This window comes from Aspergillus alliaceus (assembly GCF_009176365.1).
Source record: "Aspergillus alliaceus strain CBS 536.65 unplaced genomic scaffold BDW43scaffold_1, whole genome shotgun sequence".
Classification (NCBI taxonomy): domain Eukaryota; kingdom Fungi; phylum Ascomycota; class Eurotiomycetes; order Eurotiales; family Aspergillaceae; genus Aspergillus; species Aspergillus alliaceus.
This window is the reverse complement of record NW_022474684.1, coordinates 1085278-1112185: the sequence shown is the minus strand read 5'-3', so window position 1 is coordinate 1112185 and position 26908 is coordinate 1085278. Positions and strand designations below refer to the sequence as shown.

Sequence of the window (26908 nt, the reverse complement as noted above, 5' to 3'; positions counted from 1 at the left end):
CTGTGGCGCTTTGAAAGATACACGGATTCTATCCTAAATCCTCTCTCTTTTGTGGGTATCCGGTTGTCACTTGTTCTGACGCCCAGGACTACCCGCACCCCAAATTGATTGAGCTTATATTTTATCTCGCCTGAGGTGAGAATCCCATTGCATTGGAGGAAATTATCATTTGCGTGATCAGCATGGAAGTTTTGTTTATTCAAATGGCGAAAAGCTGATGGCTCTCTTATTGAACTGTGTGAACTGGGTTCCTGGCATTCCTGCATATATTTTATCTGCTTCTGCTGTCAATGTTTCACATTCTTGCTTATAGTTTGTTTCATCCCTGTCTAATCGGTTGCACATGCTGATATGATGTCCATTGGCATCGATTGATTTACCCTACCGCCGCCTCGCTGGGTTGTTTATAGCAGTTGATACGCGTCTATCACGAGGCTTGGCTTGATCTTGGGCTGTTCGGTGTTGTGGGGTTTATTCTGGTTTGTTGTATCCGTGGACCCCTTTAGACGAAAGATACCACCACGACTATTATTTTGATTAGCGCACACGTGCGCACGCGTTACTGTTCTAAAGACCTGGTTTACTCAAACTTGGGGATTGTGGTGTCTATCATAGACCTGTACAGTATCTTTGCCCAACAAAGACATGAACCCAAAGAAGAAGAAAAGAAAAAGAAAAAGAAAGGAGAGGGAAAAAAAAATTTAAAATAAAATAAGCCGGATACAGAAAAAGAGAAAATCTTTCATGAGTTCAGGCACCAAGAGAACGAAAGAAGAAAAACATTGACTGTTCTAATACCGTTGTGGATCTCTGTGTGTGCGATATCCGGTGAAGATCGTTATAATAATCGCGGGTAGAGATTATCAGATGCAGGCATCAGCTGCACCAGTTGGATTTTATTCGGTTATTGCTAGATTGAATCGCTAATGCATTAAGACATTGAGACCTTTACTTGTATCTCGTATCTCTCTCCGTGGGATCCTATTCTGAAGCGTCTCTCTCACTTTCCTCGTAGCCCTCCACTCACCAAGCGCTTCTTTGTAGGATTCCTGCATATTGATGGGTAAACTTATGATCTCTCTCGGGAGTATTAGGGTTATTTGTCATTTCGATGGGGTTTGACAAGACAAATGGATTCTTGTTGAGCGCGGGGTATTAATTGGCCGGTAGCACACTGATTGATAACCAGTGGCTTTATCACGATCAAACCGGCTAAGGCGGCAGGTACCATCGATAGTGGATCCATGGAAGAACAATGTCAGATCTTAACTTCATAGGAACCAAAGGCCGACCGGATTCCGAGCTGTGTCTAGGATCATAGAGCGGTTCCTATTCCGTTCCCAGAGAAAATGGTTCATCCATGTTCTTAGTGTATACGATGGTAGTTGTGTTTTCTTCCTTAGGCCATCACACGCAACTAGCCACCAATACCGTGCCCACGTGGCCCCTTACACACCAATCCCCAAACAACTCACAAACGACCTTCACCCGCTCTTTCATTAGCACTGAGGACCATGTCTCGTATTGCATTCTTGAATAATCTATTAGTGTGCAACAAATTTCCCCCTACCATACTATCGTTTCACCCACACGGGTAAATCTCCGTCCGATATCGCCGGGAATTGCAAGCAAGACCAGGGTTGCAGGGTCCCCATATTTGATCAGCATGAGCCGGAAATGAAGGGCTTATATGAGGACCGTCCCACCCGCGTGGAGGGCTTGTCCAGCAGCTTGTCCAGCAGCTTGTCTAACAGTAAGAGAGTGGTAATTCTAAGCGTCATGGCTGTCCTCTCCGTGCTCCTTTCGATTACTTTGCTTCTCTCGAGGTGAGCCCACCGCTAGATGGCGTTCTCTTTTGGATGCCTCAAATCTACCAGCGGCTAATCCTCATCTAGGGTCTCCGGAACTCCAGTGTCAAGCCCGAGACACGAATCGTGCAATACTGTTGACCAAGGGTACCAGTGCTTTCCTGGAGTCTCTCACCTGTGGGGTCAGTATTCGCCCTACTTCTCGGTCGATAATGAGTCTTCACTCTCGGAAGACATTCCGGATCACTGCCAGATTACCTTTGCTCAGGTGCTCTCACGTCACGGTGCACGGTATCCTACCAAGGATAAATCTGCAAAGTACGCCAAGCTCATAAAGGCCATCCAGCATAATGCTACCTCCTTCCCGGGGGATTATGCGTTCTTGAAGTCCTACAACTACTCACTCGGCGCGGATGACCTTACACCCTTTGGAGAGAACCAATTGGCGGATTCGGGCGTTAAATTTTACCGGCGTTATGAGACACTGGCCAAGAACATTGTTCCTTTCATTCGGGCAGCGGGTTCGGATCGGGTAATTGCGTCTGGAGAGAACTTCATTAAGGGCTTCCAGAAGGCAAAACTTGGTAAATCCAAGTCTGGACGGAATCAGACTGCTCCTATTGTCAATGTGGTTATCCCCGAGACTGAAGGGTTCAATAATACATTGGACCACAGTACCTGCACAGCCTTTGAGAACAGTGAAGTAGAAGAACAGGCGGAGGACAAGTTCATGGATGTCTTTACACCTTCGATCCTCAAGCGGCTGGAGAAGGATCTCCCCGGGGCCAAGCTCTCGAAGAAAGAGGTTGTCTATCTCATGGACATGTGCTCATACGACACCGTCGCCTTGACCCGTGACGGTAGCCGCATTTCACCCTTCTGCGCGTTGTTCACTCACGAAGAATGGGTGCAATATGACTACCTGCAGTCAGTCAAGAAGTACTATGGCTACGGTGCAGGCAACCCTCTCGGACCCGCGCAAGGCATTGGCTTCGCCAACGAGCTGATCGCTCGGTTGACCCAGTCCCCTGTCGAGGACCACACAAGCACCAACACCACCTTGGACTCGAACCCCGCCACATTCCCACTGAATGCCACTCTCTATGCGGACTTCTCGCACGATAATACGATGGTCTCCATTTTCTTTGCGCTTGGACTTTACAATAACACCGAGCCCCTGTCGCAAACTTCAGTGCAGTCCACCGAGGAGACAAAAGGCTATTCCGCTGCCTGGGCCGTTCCTTTTGGGTCCAGAGCCTATGTGGAGATGATGCAGTGCAAGGGCGAGAAGGAGCCTCTTGTCCGAGTACTGGTCAACGATCGGGTTATCCCACTGCAGGGCTGTGGCGCCGACAAGCATGGCCGTTGCAAACGGGATGATTTCATCGAGGGACTGAGCTTTGTTAGATCCGGGGGAAACTGGGCACAGTGCTTTGCTTAAGCCCCCAATACTGTATAGAAGCTCATCACCGGCAATGGTTTCGCCTCCTATAATTCTTCCCAACTGTCTTTTCTCGATTTGTTCATCACTCCTAAACATGACTTAATACATCACAATATACAATTCAAAAGCAGCAATATCCGCTCTCAACAATAGAATCATACATTACGGAGTACTGTCTAGTCAATTGAGAAAATAACACAGTCCAACCATATAGACTCATAATTCAAGCACCTACAACCATCCACCGCATCTTCAAAAACACTCCGCCAGAGCCAACCCAGAAATCTACCCTGGCACATACACCCACGCTACATACACCAGATGAACAGCAAGCAAGACTACAGCAGACTCTAGAGATATTCAAAAAAAAAAATACATAACCCATAACCACCAATTAATATACAATAAATAAGTCCAATAAAATACTCAACCAATCAAGCACTCCCATCCTTACCCTCCGACCCCTTCGTAGAAGGAACCAAATGCTTCCGACTCTTATGTAAATAAGCTAAAAACAAACCAAATCAGCATTCCCCCCTTCTACCACGAATAAAAAAAAATAAAGAAAGAAAAGAAGAAAGAAAACTCACTCCTCTCATAAAGCACATAAGAAGTATACATCAAAATCGGCAACGCCACGATCGTCGAAAGCCATCTACCATCCCATCATCAGCTGACCCGAACAACTTCAAAAACAAAGCACCCCAAACACCCAACTACATCCCAACCCAAACCCCGTAAATAAAAAAAAACCAAAGAAAAAAGAAACAAGAACGAAAAGAAAAGAAAAGAAAAGCAAGGAAGGAAAGGAAAGGAAAGGAAAACATACCGCCTCGCAGCGACTTTATATTCTTTCGTCTGCCGAATATCTTGCACGGGGAGACCGCGCCGGGGAGGCTGGGACTGAAGGGATTGGGGATTCATGACCACGCGGGGCTTAGGACGTTGGGGCATTTTATCTTAGTGTAGTTTTGCTGCCTTCTCTTCTCTTCTTTTCTTTGCCCGGCCTTTACTGGTTGCCGTTTGATATTGGCTATAGGGTGGTTGTGGATCGTGCTTTTTTACTCTTAGGTTGGGGAATGGGGGAGGCGGAAAAGTCAGGTGCTTGATGCCTGAGGCTAGCTACTTTAATTTTCCTCTGAACATGGAATGGAATCTTGTGTCAAGTTCATTCTCGATGGGTTCAAACCTGATGCTGGAAAGTACCCTGCATTAAATACAAACGATTAAGCCCCGCAAAATATAATTGCTTCTAATTCCGATATCCTCCGGATCGAGAAATGAAAAAAGAAAAGGAAAATAAAAAGGATGCGGAAACCATTGTACATACATGAAGAAGGCAACAATAATACAGTTCCCCCATCGCCTCTTGTCCTGTTTGTGGATTACAAAGACTTTGGAAGAGGCCGTGGACCAGCCGAAAGAGCCCAGTCCATGCTCGGCCAAGTCACCTTGGTGTCATAAGGCAGGATGGAACAGACCGAAGGACAATACACGAATGGGAAAGGGGGAGAGAAAGAGAACAGAACATGAGAATCAGGTGCAAGAAAGGTCCACAGGAGCCTCTCATACGTTGATAAATCACAAAAAAATAAAAATAAAAATAAAAAAACGTGAGTTCAAACGCCGGTGCAATTGCGTGCCATATCTTGAAAGATTTCCGCTATGCTTATTTCCGAAGACCGTTCATAACGCCGTGATAGTCAAATGTCTAACAGCCAGGGGGTGACGTGGGGTCACTTGAATAAAGAATTAAAGTGGATTTAAAACGGCAAAGACGTATGAAGGGGGAAAAGGAAAAACGTTGGAATGGGATTATCGTATTTAGAGGGTGTTGTGGTCAACCACTAGTGCTGTTGTTTCGCAGAGCTAGGGGTCAGACTGGGGTTTGTCTCATTGGGATTGTCAGTGTTCGGCTTCTTTCGTGCGTTGGCTCTGCGAGCTCGTTCTTCTTTATGGTTCTGGAACTCGGCCATCAAGGCTGCGGCGGCGCGGCGACGGGGACGTCCACCGGGCGTTGTGTGCGAGTTCTGATCAGCGGAAGGGGGTACATCGGGGATGGAGGTGGGTGCGATGTTGGTTTTCTCTTTCTGACCCTGCTTCGGAGTAGAGAGCTTGAGAAGGCGTTTTGGGGTAGCCACGGGATTGGATGAAAGGGTTTTAGGGCTCTTCGAAGGTCTGTTGTTCGTAGAGTTGTCACCGCCCGTCTCGATTTCGGAATGAGGGCGCTTCTTCGTATTGCCAGAAGTGTTAGTCGAATTGGTTGCAGAAGGAGTTTCCGGCAATCCCCGTTTCGAGAATATCAGTTTGAGTTTAAGGGTCTTGGGTTGCTCGGATGGAGGCTCTGGTTCACTCGGGGTCGGTGCCGATGTTCCTACCGTGTTCTTGCGTCTTCTCTTAGGCTTATGTGTGCTTTCTGCAGTAGATTCATTGGTCGAGGGTGCCACGCTCTGAGCAACGGGCTCTGTACGTCGTCGCTTCCGGGTTCCAACAGGCTTGCCCGGTTTGGAGCTCTTTGTTGGAGCGGGAGTCGCGGATGATTGCGAGCTGTCAGTCTTCCCGTGCCGGCCAATCAGTGCTTCAATCTGAGCGACTGACATTGACCGGTCGACGGTGATGCCCCTTTGCCGGGCTTCATCACGGGCCTTGATCTTAGCCCGTTCGTGATAAACATCCTCCATGACGAATGGGAGATAGGTTTCACGAGGCAGGTTACGCTCTCCAATCCGTGGTGGAAAGCCGAAGATACGATCCTTCTCGGACTGTTCCACCGACCTCAGGCGCAATGGGGGCTGAGGAAGGTCCTTGTCTCCGTAAGTATTGTTAGGACGATACCACTCAAAATCAGGGCCAACGACGAGATATTCCTCTCCATACTCGTTGACCTGGCCTGTGTGCAGCCAACCATCCTCGTCAGTCCACTGCTCAGTAGGTTTGTCTTGCGAGGGTGGCCTACCCTCTCCCTCAACCGCCGTCTCCACTGCGGCAACTTCTACCTTTCCCTTACCCTGGTGCTCCTTTCGCAGCTCTTCAACCCAGTTGTCGGCCTCAGGCGCCGGCACAAAGTCGTCCGACACGGCAGCCACAGCCAGCTCGAATATACGGCGGGCAAAGGCAGCCATATCAGGCTGCGACTCGGTAGAAGAAGCCTGCGCAGTTTCCGCTGGCGGTGTCTTCGACTGGCGAGCACTCTTCTGCCCGGTGCTTGCCTTGTCGCCCTGTCTATCAGCCGCGGGTGAGTCTATCTTGCCGGGAGTTTGGGCCCGAGGTCGGCGGAAGCGCCGCTCTGATTCAAGGGACTCCAAGGCTCTGATAGTGGGCTTCCGGGTCCGGCCAGATGTCCGGGCAGCGGTGGAGGTGGTTGTAGAAAAGCTCGTAGGCGAGGCCGGTGCGTCCATCTGGCCGTCAAGGCCGTAATTGTTACGATACATGTCCGTATCATAATCAAAATGGAAAGAATCATCATACATATGAACGGGTGTCCCTTCGACACTATCGGCAACCTCGTGGCTATAAGAGACGGGTTCAAGGGTTTTTTGGACAAAAGTCTCCATCGATTTACGACCCAAGGTCAGGGTTACTGTATTGCTCGGTCTCTTGGTTATGTGTTGAGGGTCTGAGCTTCCTTTGTCTGAATCCTGAGCAACGGGTTTGTCGGAGTCCTGAATAACAGGTTTGTGATCTTCAGTATCCGTACTGGTGGCAGTAACTGCTTGAGATGACTCGTTGGCTAGCTGAGAGCGATCTGCAGCGGATTTCCTAGCAGACTTGCGATCGCTACGACGGGATCGGGCTGTTGTGTTGTTCGGGTTTGAGACAGCAGCTCGCTCAACGGGGGTGACTGGATCGGTAGCTCCATTGGCTTGGGCCTCCACTGCTTTAGATGCGGAAGGGACAGCAGGCGTCGATTGCGTCTTCACCCGTGGGGTTGCCTTAGTGCTACTTTGGACAATACCCTTAGACCTGCGATCCTTGCGAGAGACAGGAGTGGAGATACGAGTGGCTACCATAGGTTTGGGGGTAGATTTTTCAGTGCTCTCAGCACCAATCAGTTTCGCTGGCACAGACTTTCTAGCCTTGCGGTTGCTAGATACGGCAGCACCCATGGTGGGAAGTTCGGAGTCAGGTTTGGGTTTGGTCTGTTCAGATGCCTCGGCTTGTGTGGCTGAGGTCTTTCGCCTATCTTGAGACTTCTTCTGCAAATATGTATGCAGGCTAGATTGCTCAGGCTGGGGTTTGCGTTTAGAGATTGAGGGAGTGACTACTTGGTCACCGGTGGAATCACGCGCCTTGACAGATTCTTTGTTAGTGTTGTCGGACTTGCGACTACGACTACTCTTTCTCGAGGTGCTGCCGGATGGCTGAGTTGAAAAGGACGCGTTCTTCTGATCTGGAGTCTCGGCTCCTTTGGACTGTGGCGTCTTTTCGTAGTAGTTCACCGAACGGTGTCTTTTGGCGCGCTGTGTGGATGACAGTGCCTCTTCAAAGGAGGAAGCGATGGGAGTTGGAGGCAGAGAATATGCCAAACGAGATGGATGGGAAGCGCTAAGTTCAAGTTCTCGTGTTGCTTTTCTGGAAGCACGAGAGGAGCTTCGTCGGGAGTTTCTCTTTATGATACGTTAGAGGCCAGCAAGACAAAGAGAAGAGAAACACTTGCAGGAGTCAGGTCTAAAATCGAGGGGGCAGGAGAGCCCTCTCCACGAGTAACAGAAGCTCTACCAACCACTTTTCCGTTGTTAGCATTCAATACGAACGAGTGAATAGATTTAAACACCCCCCGCCTAGGGTTGGCTGGGCATTGAGCCCTAAGCAAACAATAAGAACAACAACAGACTCAAACGGTCGCCTCACTTTTTGTTGTTTGCAAATGGCTTCTCTGAATCCGAGCGCACTCTCAGTAAATAATAGGCCCACCCGGTTTTCTATCAAAGTTCGACCATCGGCACTTCGGATGCCAGGTTTACCGGTTCACAAGGGATGAGTGTGGGGTATTGTTGCGTCTTTTGGGTCGCTTTCTTCAAAGAGTAGGGTTTAGCGGATCAAATTATTCCGTCTATTTCTATTATCAGGTAGAACGTTAGTGAACTGGACCAAACAGTACAGCTGGTTCGGAACTGGGCGCAGGCAGGAGCGGCAACTCCTGGAAACGATAGTAGACCACAAATCCAGGGCATAGGTGCGTAAAAGACCATAAGTATATCCAGACATACCAATAACCACGAGAATAGACAGATAGAGCCACCAAAACGACTTCCACGGCGGTGTTGGAAGGCTATTCACAGGGTCGTTCGTCGGTGAAGCGGAGGCGAAGGAGTTAGAATGTAAGGCGTGCTGCAGTCGCAGGGGCACTCCCGGGGCTAGATGATCTCAATATAAAACATTATGCAAAGGTAAAGTAGCGACTAGCAGGGCGTTTGATGATTTATCGGGTTGTCACAGTGGTTGAGGGAGCCATTAAACCGATCGTAGAGCGAGAAAGAAATGTTTGGCAAGCCGACTTGAAGACTCCGGGAAATTAGGGCTTGCAAAGGCGGGAGGACGGTCACTGGACCGCAGCTTGCCCCAAAGCCGCGGGCGCTTATCTTAGCGTTTCTTCAGCTTGCGTCCGCAAGTCGACGTACTCAGGACACCTACGTCGCAATTGTTTCGCTCCGTCCAGCTCGATTGGGTTCCGTGTCTATCTATCAATCAGGATGCAGCTGTGGCATACCGTTATCCAGCTCAGTTTGCTGGCTTTTACTGCTGCCCCGACCGCAGCGAAGGCCGCGTGGGGGTTTACTGATGCCACCGTGTCAATTCAGGCCAAGGGAGCTGGAGTCGGCTCTGGATTGAAGGAAAAGTGCGTGATTTCGGTTACTACTTAATCGCTTGGCTTTACTCAATGAAAATTGGCTAACCATCGGCGGAGTTGACAGTATTCCCGACAACAAGGCCCTTCCCAAGCCCGTCTCCCTCGGAAGTGCCGACACTCTGAAAGTGACTCTCACAGCCCGCGAGGGTAGCTCCGCAAAACGCGCGCACCAAGTGTTCCTACTCCTCCAAAACCCTGAGACCGGCCTAGACATCTCGTATCCCTTCAATGTGAAAGATAATGGCAAATCGAGGATTGAGCTGGTACGTGAGGGAGATGACAACTGTTTTGTTTTGGCTTGGCTAATGATGGATGGCTTTAGACTCAAAAAGACCTTCCCGTTCAATTCCTTTCCTTGCCTGAGCCACTCGATGCAAAGCTCCTGATTGGATCCTTTGGCAGCTCGGAGGCCTACAACGGTGCTGTGTTCAAGTTAGCAGTGACCAGAAACCCAGATCAGCCGGTCCCGACTGTCGAGGTCTCAAGATACGGAAAGCTGCCTGAAATCCACCACATCTTCAAGGATGATCCGCAAAGCCCACCAGTAGTCATAAGCCTCGCTTTCGTGGCAATGGTGCTAGCCACTCTTCCGGTTCTTGCCGGTGTGGTAAGTATCTATTTGTTCCTCTCTCGGCCATCAATTGTCTAACTTGTCTAGTGGCTATTCCTCGGCGCCAACGTTTGTCACCTCCCCAAGGCTTTCAAGTCGTCCCCAATCCCTCACGCTGTTTTCCTCGGCTCTCTTCTCTCCATCGAAGGGATCTTCTTCCTGTACTACCAGTCCTGGACCCTCTTCCAGGTCCTCCCCGCCGTAGCCGCGGCCGGTACGGTCGCATTCATCAGTGGTAGTCGCGCTTTGGGTGAAGTACAGGGTAGACGCCTTGGTGGCCTTAGGTAAATCTGGCCGGTACTGGATTTACTGGAAATTTCCAAGATGCAACTGAATACCGTCTGTATTGTTGTTTAGATAACTGCGATCCGCTTCCGCGTGCAGCATAAGTGTAGAAGTTCCCAAGCAAGCCAATAGCACAAACACACACACACACACACTTTGTATTTCCGACAAATAAAATCCAATTGAATAAGACCACTATGCAAGTTGTACAGAGTAGGAATCAGAACAGTTGTTTTCGAACCAGCTGACGTCACCCGAGACATTGACCAATTTCGGCTAGTGAGAATTTATCGCCAAAAGCTCTCCGTTCTCCGTGCTCCAAGCAATCAACTCAACACTTCTCACCCCACAAAAGCTAGACATTGCGGTATCCGGCAGCCATCCATGGGTTCATCGTCATCGAAACCCGTGAGATCTGCCGCACAGGCAGTCTCACGACGACAATACCCTAAACAACCTTCTGTACCATCCACATCTCCGACTCCTCGACCTGCTCCATCGCCCCGGACACCCAAGGAACCAACTCAGACTCAGTCTCAGACTCCAACAGGCCCAACATACCATTCCAAAGAGCAACCATCTCTCACAAAATCAAACGGTACGAGTATTACTCCCTAAAATCCCACGCGGGGCGACCAACCCCAACCCGCAAAACACACCCTCTCCACATCCGTCTGTCTTCCCAAACCAACCCATGCTCAACAAAAAAACTAACAAACCCACCACCCTCCAGCAATCGACCTCGACGGACGAGACCCCGATTTCGCCGCCTCCCTCCGCGGCCTCGGCCCCGTCAGTCCAGCCCCTACCCTCTCCAACTCAAGCACATTCACCTCCGGCCCCCAACGCAGCGACTCCGTCCAAACCGTCTTCCCCCGGGCCTCGAACCCCGCTTTGCTAGTCATCACCGCACGCCAAAAGATAGCCAAGGCGGCGGAACGGGAGACGGAGTCCTTCGGAAGGCAGCATTTCGAGGGCCGGGAGTTTCTGGATGCGTTGACGATTCGGCAGGCGCTGTCGATGCGGGATCGGCAGGGGGTGCCGGCGGGGGAGATTGAGAGGTTGCTACGGTTGAAGAGGGGGGTTATGGGACGGTTAGGGGAGAAAGGCGTTGTTTCGGAAGTGGGGTAAGGATGAGTGAATGCACTCGGTGGTGTTTATGGAGATTTGTATATTATTCTCTGTTTGTATAGTATGGTATGAGCTACGATTGGGGCGTTTGACTTGGGGGCTTTATAAATGTGCACATGTGTGTAAGTCTATGTAGTGAAGGAGATACATATTGGCAAGCTAAGTAGTCCATAACGTTGCGCAACAGACCTCAGGATATTTGGTCACTGAAGGGTGGAATCCAATTCCAGAAATACTACTATGGATGTTGTCGGGCTCCATTCTTCAGGGACCTGGCCAATAACAGGTAGGAAATTGAAAATCAGATCTGCAGATGTATACTCCATATATCCAAGCGGTAGGGGCATTGTTGATCCAATACTGCTTACTCGGCGATTCCCTCTAGCTACACCTGAATCTAGGGAAGGAGAGCTCCAGGAAACAGATTCTGGAACAACTAGTTATTCGTGTCCACGAGAACTGTATGGGTGCTGTGTAACCGCGTCAAACGGCATCCAATTGCCGGCGCTCCCAATCAGCCGAATACCGTGCTACATTCCATAACTACCAGTCCCTACTAGAGACAACACGGACAATTTACGTAGGCACATTCTACTTTCAATGGACTTTGCACTAGGTCTATACTGCCGTACTTCAAAAAAAAAAAAAAAAAAAAAAAAAAAAAAAAAAAAAAAAAAAAAAAAAAAAAAAAAAAAACTCTAGAAAGCTCCAGCACCTGTATTCGTAGATATATAGTGTGGAAAGAACAAAACAAAGGAAAAAGACATCACGGTAGTGGACAGTCTGCCTCACCAGCAATTCACGCATCTAAATAACCAAGGCACGCGAGTGTACCATATATAGGAAGGTCTGTCGAGGGGCTAGGCCATTCGATATCGCCTCAAAAGGCCACTGGATCATAAGCAAGATAAATTTCGAAATGGCCGCGGACCCCAAATAACCGAGGTTTTGAGACTCAATGTATAAACGATCCATCTAGGGGGTTATATGTAATATAAATACCATTAACGCCCCCAGCAGATGAAAGTGTATATTTTGCGCCAATGGCGAGGGCAAAGGGCAGATGATCTATGTTGTGGTCGATCTTAGTTTATGAACTAGATCATGTCTTGCGCCATGGGAGCTATTCATGGTATTCTCCAACAGTAGTATAGTCCAGCATGCTGAATTGCCGATCAAGGTATATGTGCTTCGTTATATCGAGAACTAGCCGGGGGTGGATAATGTAGCAACCTAAGTTTCTGGTTGATTGCGTATATATACGTGATAAATTTCTGGAAGCTCATCTTGAATGCTTTTGCTGATTTGGATTCAGGTTTTTGTAAGTATGTCTTTATTGTGGCCTTTATAATAGAAGATATAGCACGGGAATGTGTATCGATGAGTTTAGAGATCGTCTTAAAGCGGAGTCTTATTTGAGGCAGTGGGTAGGGCATTTCATCTCAGTAGAGATGTATATACCCACGTATTCGGCCATAGATTTCAAGGACATTAGGTAGAAAAGCTGTAAGGGTGCCTTGAAAATGGGTGTAATCGCCTGGAGGATGATGGATGCAATGTTGAGCTTACTAATAAGTTGTAGTAGCAAGAAACCTAAAGTTTTCTTTGTCTTCTCACAAAGATGCCATCCTTTGATGATGCAGTCGACGTTTTAAATGAAGCCTGACTGAAGAACGTTTTGGAGCAGTGATGATGCATCCCTATATATCTCCTGTGCAGGGATGATTACTGCAAGTTAATGACTGGGTAACTGGCTTTACCACACTTCTGGTATTGGTCGCTCATTACAATAAGTACCGTGTCAAGGTATAATTTCTATTTAATACTGGCTACTCCATGGTAGAAATGTGAAGGGTTCATCAAAGATTGAAGGCATCCTTATTGATAAATGGTAGGACCTACTCAGACTTACATTCTTCAGACCTTTACCACAACAGAGCAGCAATATTTAGTAGAATGATTAAGCGCCTTAATTACCCAATCAATGCCTTTAATCGGCTTATTATATCGGTCAGACACACTGATCCCTTTGTCAACTAAAGATGCTGATAGTAGGCAATCATTCTCGGCATGGAGCATACATAGAGATGCCGCGACTATGGCGAGTCTGACTCTCGTTGTTCAGGACAACAACCTCATGTTCGTTGGAAGATAAATGGCATGCTGCTAGTAGACTCAATATACTTAGTTTATAGCGCCTAGGCATTTGAGAACGCCTACCAGTGCGAGTATATGAATTGGGGTAACCGTCGTCGCCAGGACATCGGAATGAAAAGAGTAAACCTCTCGCGTATACACGCTGTGCGCTTCTCCATATCTTGTTGCTAGGTATCGGTATACTTCGAGTAGACCTAGCAACAGTGCAGAGCGTAAATAGATTATGTTTCCTTCAGCTGAAGGCTACAGAATCCCACGTATTCCATCATGGCAGAGAGGAGCCTAATCTCCCATGCTCTCATCTTCTAACCCCCCCATTGCCACTAGCTCCAAAGCCAGATTCAACTCTAGGTGTTCTCCAAAACCACGAGATCATGCCCATTCAGGCAATTCCGATAATCCCACGACATCCCACGCTCCATACGAACGTGATTTAGACAGAGCGTAATAACCAATGCCTTGACAGCGAAATTAGGATACTGGAAGACCTACATCGCAGCGCCTAATCTTGCCCTATACTGCTAGAACGCAGATTAATGTGCTGTCAAACTAAATCTGGCTCAAGACAGAATAAGGCTAGATTGCATGGCATCGAAGTCACCCGTCGTTCTACACGTGTGTTTGGATAGTTGGAATAATCCGATGATATCGTGGAGATCAAATGACATGACAAGTCTCCAACAATTCCAATGAGATGCCTTATATATGCTCACGGGAATAAGTCGGAGCCGTTTTGGGTCTCGTACTGACAGAGAAGCCCTATGCGGCCAGAGCATGATGCTATATAGGGTTTAATAAACTAAAACGAGGTTAGCAATTAAAAGACCCCGATAACAGCCGAGAGCCAGTCAACTTACGAAATGAGCCGGGTCAAGCCAAAACAAAGTCTCAACGTTTTGAATCTAAAACCATGCCAACTCATCAGAGATCCACGTGAACACCAGTTTGAGCCTTACCAAGACCAACAACGTGACATACGCTATAGAGCACCTAAGGCAGTAAGCAACCACTTAGACTAACCAAATTATGCATCCCTTACATAAAAGTTAAAAAAGGAACGGCTTGATTAGGTATCAAAAGTTCAGGCCTGTCTCTCCTCCCAGTCATGTGTCGGTTCCCCTAGGTTGGACCACAGCCTATCAAATTACTCCAGGGGAATATGTAGGCTAGGACGATATCAACCCGTGACTCTTACTCCAACTGTAGGTACATCTGTAGAAGGCCCCAAAAGGCAATCCGTTGGAAACTGAGTGAGTGAAGGAGAAGAACACATCGGATATGGCGATCCCGAGATTTACCCCATTTTTCTCTTAACGGAGTAAGAGTCATGGAGACATCATACATCCTCAACCGTACGACAGTGGTCGAATAAATATTAGCTCCAAGCTAAGAGGGAAAAGGAGATACGGATTCGGGCTCTAAACAAAGACCTTGATATGATAGAGGGACATGGTCTTGATGTCATGGTATAATCAACCATGGACACAATCAATACTTTTGTGGTTGGTTGAAATGTGGGGGAAAGTTTAATAGAATAATGTTCAATTTCCCCGGATTGATACTAGACTAAACGGAGGATTTCTTGGCAGTGTTGGCCTGGAGTGGTAAGGTATTGACGCGTACTTGCTTACCGGGAAGTCGGTAGGGAACCCCCGTATACTGGCTCTTCCTTGTATTAACTTACGCCGCGCAAGTGGGTTATGTGCGAACATACAAGGTATGCTGTCAGATCTGCCACTAAGTGGAGGACGATTCATGCAATCTCACTTAACTTTACCTCTTAGTAGCTAATTCCACCAGTCGCGACTGTCCAAGGGTCCGCAACGCTCATCTACATTCAAACTTTTACTACCATAAGGCGCGCCACTGGTTCCAAATGAAGTCTCATGCATTAAGTATAGGTACAATATCGCTGTAATCACCCAAATAAGACGCAATCCGACAACTGCAACGCTGGAAACCCCAAACAAACCCCATCCTATCAGCTCGGAGGATGTCAAAATACAAGACGTCATGATAAGGCTATGAATCCAAATTTCGATCACGCTTGCTTTCCCAACGCCATGCAATAGAAAGGCTAAAATGTGAAAATGGAATGATAATGAAATAAACCCGTAACGATGTCATCTACCAGGCGGCGTGACCTCCGTCCATGCGTAGATCGCTTCCGGTCATGAAGCTGCTAGCGTCACTGAGAAGGAAGACGGCGGCACCCCGGTACTCATTAGGGGTTGACAGACGTCCAAGCATGTTATGCTTGGGCCATTCGTCGCGGCGCTCAGGGTATTGAATGAAGAGCTTCTCAACCATGGCAGTAACAATATAGCCAGGTGAGATGGTGTTGACCCGAATGTTGTACTGACCCCACTCCATGGCGAGGTTACGGGCAAGTTGAAGCACAGCAGCCTTGCTAGCGTTGTAGGCAGGGCAAATAAGACCCTAGTGGTAAAACAAGTCAGTATGATTCACGATGGAGGTATGCCAACCAATAACATAAACAGAAAGTTGGGGTGGCGTGAGCGGGGGATGCAGATTGAGACGTATCTCGTGAACCTCCCTCCCCAAGGACTCACAAAGACGCAAGAGGGCGCGGGAATGATTAAAATATACTATGGAAACGTACCCGATTGGCAATAGTACCACTCATGCTCGCAATTAGTGCAATGCTACCTCCGTTTCCAAAACGAATCATTTGTTTGGCAACTGCCTTAGCAGTCATGAACACACCAGTAACGTTGACTTCGAACATCGTATTGGCATCCTGAGCAGAATATTCGAGGGCAGGAGTCTCTTGTTGAATGCCGGCTGCAGCGACCAAGCCGTCCATGCGACCCTCAATATTGGCGATTGATTCGACAGTGTTTTCCAGAAACTCGGTGTCACGAACATCAATGCGACGGTAATGCAACTCCGTTCCCAGCTCCTCCTTGGCGCGCTGCTGAATTTCATAGAACTCAGGAGACTAATCCAACCAACACGTTTAGATTTATTCTTAACAGCTTGTCGAGCAAGTATTCGGATATTGAATCACTTACAGGTTCCTCCAGACGGTCCAAGGCATACACCTTGGCTCCAGCCTCCAAAAGGGCTTCAGCTTGAGTCAGGCCAAGGCCACGAGCAGCACCGGAAACACAGACGATTTTTCCAGCCAAACTGAACTCGGGCATTCTGTTCTTGGAACCGAGGCAGGGGTCCGCCTGCGTGGTAAGAGCGGCGGGGGCAATGTCGGTGGTTTCAATGGAGACAGACATTATGATGTATGAGAATGTGTGTTGTAGAAGTAATGTGTGTATTTGAAGGGAAAGGTAGAGTTAGCTGGATATAAGCGTAAAGCTTAGGTGAAGACTGTTGAGAATTAATCGAAAGTATCTCTTCACGGAGGTTGAAAAAGAGGATGACGAGAGATTCAATTGATAACGTTCAATTCATCACTCCAAAGCATGGAGGAATGTCATGTTTATATACTTCACACGGCGGGAAATGGAAGACAGTGCCGGGCAAGAGCGGCTCTGGGCCTGAGGAGAGTCATGAGGCCTCATGTGAGCAGCAAAAAGTTGGTAAGTTACCCGAAAGGGAAACCTGCGAGGGAGCCACTCGGTCCAGACCCGGGGAATGCATGGGCGGATTTGGACGTTGAAGACCTTGGGCCCACCATCAGTGGTCACTTGGTCTTGGTTCGTGGCAAGAATTGAGGTGTTTACCTACACGCTCTTTCTATGAAATTACTCTTTCTACGCTGACGCTGGACTAAGGCGTTGATACCTTTGACAGGACATTCTAGTATACTACGTACGATCGCCATGCTCCCCCCAAACAAAGCAACAATTATGCTACTTGGTGACGAATCTGGATACTTCATCCATGATATAAGTTGCCCAAGGGAAATCAAGAACAATTTTTGAAAATACAAGATGTCCTTGCCAGCATGATGGCCGGATGACTACAAACTGATATCATGGATTCATAGTGATTCGAGTGTTTTACCAGGATCGTGTCTTACAGCCACTCTATATTGCGTACTGAGAGCATAATACTAGTACTACTTGTAAAAATCAGATATAAATATAAAATCAAAATTTTCAAAGACCCCGTACCCCAAGTGCGTATCAGGGGTGTGGCAGTTGGAAACTGTCAGTGGCGGACTCGGCTTCCTTCTTTGGGAAACCCGGGCTGGGGGCGAATCCTGGCTCGGGGGACGGGAGAAGCTCAACGCGGATTGGGGCTAACAGTCCCCAAGGAGACGGTAAAGTTAGCGGTCGAGAACTTGTCGAACCTGATCACGGGGCCATATGCATTGTTCTGGAAAATCCAGTTCACTCCATGGAACATTCGATGGGGAACCCGCGCATCTGGTTACATGGTCACGGGGCATCATCCCATTGCCAATTTGACAATTGATGGAGTATCTACTTACGCCAGCAGCTATCAAACACGGAGATTGCAACTTGCATTTTACGGAGAAGATGGCCCTGGCCAATTCCACACCGATTGTTATAGACTGATCCCCAGATTGGGTGTTCTATAGGGGGTTTCCAGGTACCAGCCGCAATCATTTCATGTACTCACCCAAACTATCATGCCATGAAGGATTGATACTCAGGCACAGGGGTACTTGGTCGCTCATTATTGCTAGAAACCCTTAGGGCCTACCTGTGTCATAAGCCCCACTGTCATTCAATTTCTTAACTGTTCCATTGCCTATTCTGGCTTCTGGAACTTCTCGTAAACCCTTACTTAGTCTCGCACCCTGTAGTCGGTAATTAATCTAGTTCTAGCTTCTGCGTACAGAGTATGTTGCGCCGATACTATATCTACAGTAGAGCAGGTTGTCTATAAGAGTGAGAGATTTTTATCATTGCCAAAGAATGTGTACACATTGGAAACAAGAGAGTAGTATATAGGTATTTGACCACATCACTGCTGTACGGTACACAGCGCGATCCACAAAAGTACAAGCTGCAACAAGAGTAAAATTTCGAAGGGGCAGGAAACAGTTGGGCCAGCCGAGATAGATCCGAAAGACACCGTGTGACCTTCAGAAATTTGATAACTCGAAAAAGTGGCGCATCACTAAAGCTCCAATTCCGGAGGCGATGGAAAGCATTTCTTACCTTCATTTGGTTGGAAGCTACTTACCCTTTTCGGAACTTCCGGGGGAAATTGTTGTTAACAAATTGCCGACCCCAGTTTTCTCTCTCGGTTCTCCAGACGCAGCCGGACCCAGACCCAAAAAAAATACCCTTACTATCTATCGTCTGTGCCTGTCCCCGTGAGCACCTTATACTTTCTACTATTGATAGAAATAGGTTTTTATGACATCTTGACTTTATTCTGGAATGAATTGTCCAATAACCGCTGCCGGACATCAAGGATCCTTTCCTATTAGTTGATACTCCTGCATACTACTTGAGATCAACTATCTTAGAATTCTCTTAACTTCAGGGCAGAAAGCATAATCTAAAAATTGAATAAGCAGTAGTTCTAGACCAGATGGCTAAATCACCTATAGATTTTACGTCTACGACGTGCACTGTCTCGAAGGTCAACTGAAAGACATTTGATGCCCACTTTTAGCAGCAGGTAGGGCCGGAACTGCCACTACCTCCCAACTTCTGACCCAAAAATATACCGCCACCAAAGAGATCCGGGCAGTCCGTTCCTGTCGGACCGAGCCCTTGAAGAAAATATCAGATTGCATAAGGCCAATCATGTTGACAATGACATTCCTGTAGCAGGGTGATCCCCGGGTTCCAGGAGTTCAGGGTTGGTCTGTGCCTCGGCCACCCTGTTTAGAGAACGGTCTCGATGTTTAAGTCTAACTGCAATAAGTCGACTCCACTGCCCGTGTGACCAGCAGAGATTTGATCCTGCTCCCCCGCTCCCCTGCGTATGCTATGGACACAACTGTCAACGGTTAAAGTACACTTCTGGGATACTGTGAATTTCCAACTCATCCAATACTACCTTGAACACAGACGATCCGATCCCCCCCACCGAACAGAGCACAACAAATAACTGACGTGGCTTCCGCCATATAACACATCATCCCATCGCGACATTCCCCAATACCTTGTTTTGGCTCTGTCCAGACCTGAGATGCAGAAAATGCACGCTGTATTGCATTCTAGCCCAGATAATCCTGTTTCTATTTGCCCCGCTGGCCGCTCAGGCCATTAAAGTCTCGGATACGATTTGCTGAGAACATGACACATACCAGGATCTCTGGAACTTCCGATGCTTTTAAGGTCGGGGAAAGTCCGATCGCCAGGAACTCCACGTGTGATACAGGCTATTCTTCGATATCTCTAGTAGAACTAGCAGAGACAGTTAGGGCTGGACCTACTTTGACCTTGGTAGCCTCGTCTCGAGTCCATTTAAATGATCGCCATACGATCCTATAGTACCTCCACTTAATATGAATTGACAAAGACGAAACAAATCAGTGACGAGGAATGCCAGCTGTTATTTTTTTTTATTGGGCTTATGGGTATATCGTCCAATGGCGTCCAATGTGTGCTAATATATTAAACTATCTCTCCCTCAAGCCCTCTTAGGAATCTTGTCGTTACCTTCATGACGGCCATAATGGCTAGCCCTCAGATTTCACTAAGGCGTCTCTTTATGTTCCTTTTATGTGTTGAATATGTTGAGGTGCAAGGTTAGACCGTCAGCCAACGTTGGTTTTAGGTCGAGTAGGAGAAGTGTATCTTCCTCGTTATGTGGAATCCGATATATATCAATGTTTCCAGGTCAAGCTGTATACATCTTCGAACGACTGTCGCTGATATGCCATAATACGGAAAGAGTATAGTTGCAAACGTGGTTGTGTGAACGCTTCGAGCCCGTTAAATCACCTGATACATTCGGAGAGACCATGATAGAAACAATACCCATGCCTTGGGTAGATGTAGACAGGTGAAGCCTATGCAAGATGCTATTCATCGAGAATGTTAAAAACTGCGTATTTTCTATGTACAAACACTTGTATGTAAGTATCCTAAAACGTAGCTTTATCTTGAACCTTCCCCTACTTGGGATGTCACCGGACAAGGAGACCATCAAAAAGACGAGAAAGACAGAGGCAGTGAAATGATTGACTTGCAACTGATTGTTGGCACATCAGTCAATCCACCAAGTATCGCTATGTAAATGACTGGAATCTGTAGAGATTCCTTAGACACTTTTCTTTTCCAAGTGTGAGTCACCGAGATTATTCTATTGTGAAAACCTTGGCAACAGCAACATTCCCAAAATCCGCACTCATCCTATGAAGTAATACTATGTTGTTGGGCGAAGTGGCTTGGCTTGTCAGCTAAGGCAGACAAAGACAACTAGGCATCGCCCCACAAGGCTGAACAGGACACCAAACCATCTATAAATACAACCTCATATATCCAGCACCCCAGACTAGCATTCCACAGCACCACATATTCGCAACTATGAATCCTAATGAAAACTCCACCTTCCTACCCCCACAAGCCCCAACCGGGGCCAAATGGCAGAAAATCGACTTCGCAACCTCCTCCCCCAGACTACCCGAATACAGCAACCTCTTCGCCGCAGTAATAGACGACCTCCTCACAGAAGAAGAATGTAACGAACTAATCCGCCTCGCGGAAGCATCAACCTTTACCCCAGACTCCACGACACCCGTCTGGGAACGCGCGATGATTAACATCGGGAACGGGAAACAAGCCCTCGCGACAGATACCCGCAACTGCGGGCGGATTATCTACGACGCGCCAGAGCTGGCGGAAAAGCTATTAAATCGGCTGAGGCCATTTCTACAGGAAATGCGGATTGTTCGGGTGGAGGACAAGCCTCTTGTTACTGGGCTTGCGGGTCGATATAAGACCTATGGGATGACGAGGTTGAATGAGCGGCTGCGGTTTCTCAAGTATGAAGGAGGGGAGCATTTCAAGCCGCATTGGGATGGCCAGTATACTACGCCTGATAGGAAGGAGGGGTCGTTTTATACTGTACAATTTTACTTGAATGGGGATGGGGAGCAGGATCTTAAGGAGCTGGAGCGCGAGGAGAAGAAGGTGGAAATGGGGCAGGGAGATGTGAATCTGGATGTTGGGGGGAAGTTACTTGGTGGTGCTACTTCTTTTATTCCAAGGTATGAGGAGAAGGAGAGGCAGTTGAGGGTCTTCCCTAAAACTGGTTCTGTGCTTGTGTTTCAACAGAATAATCTGCTTCATTCTGGTGATTCGGTTTTCCGAGGGACGAAATATACTTTGCGGACGGATATTATGTACGAGTTGCTGTGAATTTTAGCATTCTAGCTGTGTATTGGGAAGTCATAAAGGAAATAATTCTGAATGCTCCGTGACTTTCGTTCTTATGACACGAAGCGAATGACTTCTAAATTATTTTGATCTTGTGTTATGTTGAAACTGGTTGATTCTACCACGAAGCAACCGCTATCTATGCAGTACTGCCTTATGAAGTTATGCATTCTATCCACCGTTCAGCGTTGGCTTATGGCCTTGATATTCCCTCCTTTGACCCTCGTTCGCAGTTTTTGAACCACTACCTACTGATCGTCTCCTATACCCGGTTCGTGAGAAGGAAGACGGCCATGTGTTCCAAGATGATGGTGATTATGGGGCAGATTATCCGTACAGGTCAGCATAGACATTGTGGAGTGTTCTGGGGTCATACTTGACATAATATCGGAGTTCACAAACACAGAAAGTTTCATCATCGCTGAACAGCATTGGCTTGACGTTTGGTTTTTCGTCTTTTCCATAGCTGTAGCAAGCAGGCTGGAAAATGACGCCTCTAGAGTAAAAAAAAACCGTTATTTCCGTCATCTGCCAGATCGAAAGTAGCCCCAATCTTAAAATCGCTCTACGAAGCCACATTATCTCATACATAGTATAATCACTATCATGTACTTTATCACAGTCATCACCAACTGTAGATTCCAGGTTTTTCCAGGATGGGAGCTCACCAATCAGGTTCCTCTAGGCTTACACAGATTACAAGGCCCTAATCATTATGAAATGCAGGATATTTGACCTCTGGGCCGGGGATGATGAGGTTCTAGATCTATTGGCGCGGTACCACCTGGCTGGGACACGGTGAGGGCTCAGGGTGCTAGAAGGCGCCATTTGCAAGATATCTCGTTTGCCGCTTGAGTTTATTGGTTTATTGGGTTTTTGTCTTGGGTATGGTGTTTTTTATGGACCCTCACAGTACTAATGGCCTTCATCTGTGGCTGGATGAGTATGAATTATGGGAATAAAATGGGATTAAGTAGGGGTGTTTTGCGATGTCTAGCTAGCTGTCTGCTAATATAAATATGGCAACCTATGTTTAATAATAATCCAAAGGAGTAGTGATAACGATCTCCTTGAGACCTTATTTCATATACTACATTACTAGTATGTGAGCAAGTACAGGGTAATACTGGCTGGGCCAAGAAGATGGCCATTCAACCTACCGAAGCGTGGAAGTACTGTACATATTGAACACGGGACAACTCAAGTTCGCTTCAATTTTTTGGTGTCAGTGTCAGGCGTACCCTTTTCGTTGGGCTTTTGGGCTGTGGTTTTAAAAGGCGACGTTTGTAAAGTCACAGAAGAGAAACCTTTACAGTCAAAGGAAAATGAAACACCAGGATCAAAACCAAGAATTTTGTTTTGTTCTTTCTTTCATACCAGTTAGGGAGGGGGAAAGGGGTCATACATTTTATCTCACTTTTGTCTACAAAGTAAATATAACATCTTAACGCCGAACATTGCCGTATGCATATTGCGTCGGATTAAGCCAATTGGCCTGATTAGTAGACCCGGCAGTTGATTCCTGCATAAATTTACAAATCACAAGAGGTTAACTATTGATTTAATTTATCGACTAAGCTTTGCCAAGCGCAGTGCCTTACCTCAAAATCTCAAGGTACAGATATGCTGACATGGATGACTGATAACCAAGTCTATAGCTACATATCTCCAATAATTCGTATTGAAGAAAGAGTAGTTTCGGTTGCATACGATATTAGCTTCGTGTGGGTCACAATTATCCAGATTTTACACAGAATAATCTCAGTACTGTACTTGCTAGTAGGTCCTAGATAGCACGTTCTTGGACAAACATGAGGATAGATCTTTCAAAGTCCGGAGTATACCCGATTTTTATCTTGCTGCCTTGTCTACTCTTATTTATGTACAGAGTATAAATTTTAATGCTTTCCCATTGCATTAAAATAGTACCGCCACAACCGAGAATCCATGGAAGTGTTGAACATGGCCTATCAGCGGGGACGGATGGAGTCAAAAGTGAAAATACTTTTCCACTTCATTTCCCACTGACCCACACTGCTCGTACTCGTATCGCGAAACTTCTTTATCGAGCTTATACCTTTTGGAATGAGGATAGTGCTGCCTTTTTTTTTTTTGGCACTGAAGATTATTCTTACGGAGTCCCATCGGTAAGCCAAGCAGTTGCAGTGTTTTCGGTATCTAGTATTCTGTTCACGGAGCCTGATAGACTCGATAGTCACACATTCTTTGCCTGCAGTGAGACAAGGCGTTGTTCAATGAATAAATAGATCATTGATCGCCATCCCTGTCGGCCACATCAGCGGAAGGCCCGGATTTTAGCCCTTCCCTTTGACATCATGGATCGAACTGATGAAGCCCGTTCCTCGGTTCGGTGGCCCCCAGTCTTTAAACGATCAAATCAGATCCATGGTGCGCAGTCAGAATACTCAAACACTAGTCATGATCGCACCAAGACCCTGGGTGTGCTTGGCCAAGCTTCCGAATCCCCCGTTCCTAAGGACACCCCCTAGTGGAAAGAAAGGAGTGACCACTACTTTTTCCCAAAAACTAAGCCAAGTCTCCGAGTAATCCTTTCAACATTAATCTACAAGAAATAATTGACACTATCACGTAGAACAGTGAGAGTCCAGTTCATGTCAACATGAAACCCGCGACAGCTGCGTTTGCTCTGGCCGGGTTGCTCTCTGGTAAGTTTACTAGTCATTGTTGCGGCGCCCAACTCCGTTGACTACGATCGTCGCGTTCTTAACCTATTCTGACACTGCTGACTGCCCATAGGCGTAACCGCGGCCCCGGGCGCTCATGGCGAGAGAATTGAAAGGATTGATCGAACTGTGTTGGAGCGTGCTTTGCCAAATGCCCCGGATGGGTATACACCTTCCACAGTCAGCTGCCCTGCCAGTCGTCCTACGGTGCGTAGCGCATCGTCTGGGCTCTCATCGAACGAGAAATCATGGTTGAAGTCTCGGCGAGAGAAGACTCAGTCTGCCATGAGGGATTTCTTCGGTCATGTCACCATCCAAGACTTTGATGCGGTCCAGTATCTTGATCGCCATTCGAGCAACATATCCAATCTTCCCAATGTCGGCATTGCAGTGTCTGGTGGGGGATACCGTGCGTTGATGAACGGTGCAGGAGCGATTAAAGCTTTTGATAGCAGAACAGAAAACTCGACAGCGACTGGACAGCTGGGTGGTTTGTTACAATCGGCAACGTATCTATCCGGTCTGAGTGGCGGTGGATGGTTGGTGGGGTCGATCTATATTAATAATTTCACCACCATTTCGTCGCTACAGACCCATGAGAAGGGCGCTGTTTGGCAGTTTCAAAACTCGATCTTTGAAGGGCCTGACGGCGATAGCATTCAGATTCTAGACTCTGCGAGTTACTACAAGCATCTCCACAGTGCAGTGACCGGCAAGGAGGATGCAGGATATGAAACCTCTATCACCGATTACTGGTACGTTACGGTCGACCTTGTATACTTGCGCACTATTTACTGACGATTATCAGGGGTCGTGCTCTATCTTACCAGTTAATCAATGCTACCGATGGTGGTCCGAGCTATACCTGGTCGTCCATTGCCTCCACGGATACATTCAAACAGGCCAATATGCCGATGCCTCTCCTTGTTGCTGATGGTCGGTATCCCAATGAGCTCGTTATTAGCAGCAACGCCACCGTCTATGAATTTACCCCTTGGGAGTTCGGTACCTTCGATCCAACCGTTAACGGATTTGTGCCTCTTGAATACCTGGGTTCCAAGTTTGATAGTGGATCCATTCCCAAGAATGAAAGCTGCGTGCGTGGATTTGACAATGCCGGCTTCGTAATGGGTACATCGTCCAGTTTGTTCAACCAGTTCTTCCTGCAGGTCAATTCAACCTCTCTTCCCAATTTCCTGAAGTCGGCATTTGCAGATATTTTGGCAAAGATTGGTGAAGATAACAACGACATTGCTGTCTACGCTCCCAATCCATTCTACAACTGGGCCAACGAGAGCTCCCCAGCGGCCCATCAGAAGGAACTCAATATGGTGGATGGTGGAGAGGATCTCCAGAACATTCCTCTGCATCCTTTGATTCAGCCCGAGCGTCATGTTGATGTTATCTTTGCGGTTGACTCCTCGGCTGACACCACGTATTCTTGGCCTAATGGTACCGCTCTTGTTGCCACGTACGAACGCAGCCTCAACTCCACCGGCATCGCCAATGGAACTGCCTTCCCCGCCATCCCCGACCAGAATACCTTTGTCAACAACGGCCTAAATACGCGGCCTACATTCTTCGGATGCAACAGCTCGAATACCACGGGGCCTGCGCCTTTGGTTGTATATCTCCCGAATTATCCGTATGTGACTTACTCGAACTGGTCCACCTTCCAGCCAAGCTACGAAATCTCGGAGAGAGACGACACTATCCGCAACGGATATGATGTGGTGACCATGGGCAACAGCACTCGCGATGGTAACTGGTCAACCTGCGTCGGTTGCGCTATTCTGAGTCGGTCCTTCGAGCGTACCAACACTCAAGTTCCGGATGTCTGCAAGCAGTGCTTCCAGAAGTACTGCTGGGATGGCTCTACCAATTCCTCCATCGGTTCTAAAGATTACGAGCCCGTCACCTTATTGGAAAGTGGCGGTCCTACTATAATTCCGACTGTTGTTGCATCTGCAGTCGCAGCTAGTGTTGCCCTTTTCACATTGCTGTGAGAACAGATCTTCTATAAACCCCTTTTCTATATATTGCAATATATCCCAACATATATACTTCTACCCTTTTTTGGTTATCTTTTGATATGATCGTTATTAGGTTAAAATTTGCTGACTTAGGTTTGGCTCTTAATTTTGGAAATATATCATTGAATGAACTGTTAAATATTTTGTGTACTGCTCTTCATGAACTGCTTCATTGATAAGGATCTAGACCACCACCTTAGACTGGAGCCTTTGGAAAGTGATTTTATATATGGACATAGCTGACTACTAAGAGATCTACTGCAAAATAAAATATCTTGTTTATGTGTATCATATCGTAAATAAAATGACAAGTACACTCACTTCTTGTACCTATAATGCTCACGTGTCAGTGTGGGTCCCGGGGGTTGCCAGAGAAACGAACGCCTGATGTCCCAAACAAGCAAGCCATGACAAACGCCCACTTAGAACTAACGGTCGGCGCCAACGACAACATCCTCGACTTCCTGCTTTTGCCGACACTGCATAGGGTTTGAAGTTTCTTTTCTTTTCTATTCTTTTTTTTTGAAGTCCAACAAGGGAGGTTTATAGCACCTAGATCAGGCGCACAATGAGTATTGCGGGTTGTTAATTTT

General features: G+C 47.3%; 10 protein-coding genes across 10 annotated transcripts; 5 read left to right on the top strand and 5 right to left on the bottom strand.

Moving 5' to 3' along the window:
- Window positions 1–1779: 1779 nt before the first annotated feature.
- Window positions 1780–3249, top strand: BDW43DRAFT_305413 (histidine phosphatase family protein; the record flags this gene model as incomplete). Its single annotated transcript, XM_032045791.1, has 2 exons — window positions 1780–1826; window positions 1896–3249. 2 exons carry the CDS (start codon window positions 1780–1782, stop codon window positions 3247–3249), a joined length of 1401 nt encoding a protein of 466 aa, XP_031906480.1.
- A 530-nt stretch (window positions 3250–3779) lies between these two features.
- BDW43DRAFT_9353 (uncharacterized protein) lies at window positions 3780–4302 on the bottom strand. Its single transcript, XM_032050744.1, has one exon. It carries the CDS (start codon window positions 4204–4206, stop codon window positions 3922–3924), a length of 285 nt encoding a protein of 94 aa, XP_031906479.1. The 5' UTR covers window positions 4207–4302; the 3' UTR covers window positions 3780–3921.
- A 115-nt stretch (window positions 4303–4417) lies between these two features.
- Window positions 4418–8704, bottom strand: BDW43DRAFT_258751 (putative GPI-anchored cell surface glycoprotein). The gene is made up of 4 exons (XM_032040012.1): window positions 8463–8704; window positions 8104–8311; window positions 7910–7977; window positions 4418–7859 (listed from the first exon to the last, which is right to left on the bottom strand). Coding segments are annotated over exons 2-4 (2829 nt in total). The 5' UTR covers window positions 8105–8311; window positions 8463–8704; the 3' UTR covers window positions 4418–5099.
- Window positions 8705–8863: 159 nt separating this feature from the next.
- BDW43DRAFT_9322 (putative oligosaccharyltransferase subunit ribophorin II) lies at window positions 8864–10141 on the top strand. Its single transcript, XM_032050735.1, has 4 exons — window positions 8864–9091; window positions 9168–9366; window positions 9426–9710; window positions 9762–10141. Exons 1-4 carry the CDS (start codon window positions 8946–8948, stop codon window positions 9999–10001), a joined length of 870 nt encoding a protein of 289 aa, XP_031906477.1. The 5' UTR covers window positions 8864–8945; the 3' UTR covers window positions 10002–10141.
- A 151-nt stretch (window positions 10142–10292) lies between these two features.
- On the top strand, window positions 10293–11134 carry BDW43DRAFT_258748 (uncharacterized protein). Its single transcript, XM_032040011.1, has 2 exons — window positions 10293–10596; window positions 10732–11134. The coding sequence occupies exons 1-2, from the start codon at window positions 10383–10385 to the stop codon at window positions 11127–11129; spliced, it is 612 nt and encodes a 203-aa protein (XP_031906476.1). The 5' UTR covers window positions 10293–10382; the 3' UTR covers window positions 11130–11134.
- A 1855-nt stretch (window positions 11135–12989) lies between these two features.
- On the bottom strand, window positions 12990–13645 carry BDW43DRAFT_9296 (uncharacterized protein). The gene is made up of 3 exons (XM_032050731.1): window positions 13350–13645; window positions 13211–13303; window positions 12990–13149 (listed from the first exon to the last, which is right to left on the bottom strand). The coding sequence occupies exons 1-3, from the start codon at window positions 13442–13444 to the stop codon at window positions 13047–13049; spliced, it is 291 nt and encodes a 96-aa protein (XP_031906475.1). The 5' UTR covers window positions 13445–13645; the 3' UTR covers window positions 12990–13046.
- Window positions 13646–14969: 1324 nt separating this feature from the next.
- On the bottom strand, window positions 14970–16807 carry BDW43DRAFT_258744 (putative short chain dehydrogenase). The gene is made up of 3 exons (XM_032040010.1): window positions 16322–16807; window positions 15910–16248; window positions 14970–15725 (listed from the first exon to the last, which is right to left on the bottom strand). Exons 1-3 carry the CDS (start codon window positions 16535–16537, stop codon window positions 15414–15416), a joined length of 867 nt encoding a protein of 288 aa, XP_031906474.1. The 5' UTR covers window positions 16538–16807; the 3' UTR covers window positions 14970–15413.
- A 150-nt stretch (window positions 16808–16957) lies between these two features.
- Window positions 16958–17279, bottom strand: BDW43DRAFT_258741 (uncharacterized protein). The gene has a single exon (XM_032040009.1). It carries the CDS (start codon window positions 17143–17145, stop codon window positions 16984–16986), a length of 162 nt encoding a protein of 53 aa, XP_031906473.1. The 5' UTR covers window positions 17146–17279; the 3' UTR covers window positions 16958–16983.
- Window positions 17280–20522: 3243 nt separating this feature from the next.
- Window positions 20523–22084, top strand: BDW43DRAFT_258737 (uncharacterized protein). Its single transcript, XM_032040008.1, has one exon. It carries the CDS (start codon window positions 20726–20728, stop codon window positions 21557–21559), a length of 834 nt encoding a protein of 277 aa, XP_031906472.1. The 5' UTR covers window positions 20523–20725; the 3' UTR covers window positions 21560–22084.
- A 1639-nt stretch (window positions 22085–23723) lies between these two features.
- On the top strand, window positions 23724–26586 carry BDW43DRAFT_258735 (lysophospholipase family protein). Its single transcript, XM_032040007.1, has 3 exons — window positions 23724–24264; window positions 24356–25037; window positions 25091–26586. Exons 1-3 carry the CDS (start codon window positions 24219–24221, stop codon window positions 26286–26288), a joined length of 1926 nt encoding a protein of 641 aa, XP_031906471.1. The 5' UTR covers window positions 23724–24218; the 3' UTR covers window positions 26289–26586.
- Window positions 26587–26908: the final 322 nt, after the last annotated feature.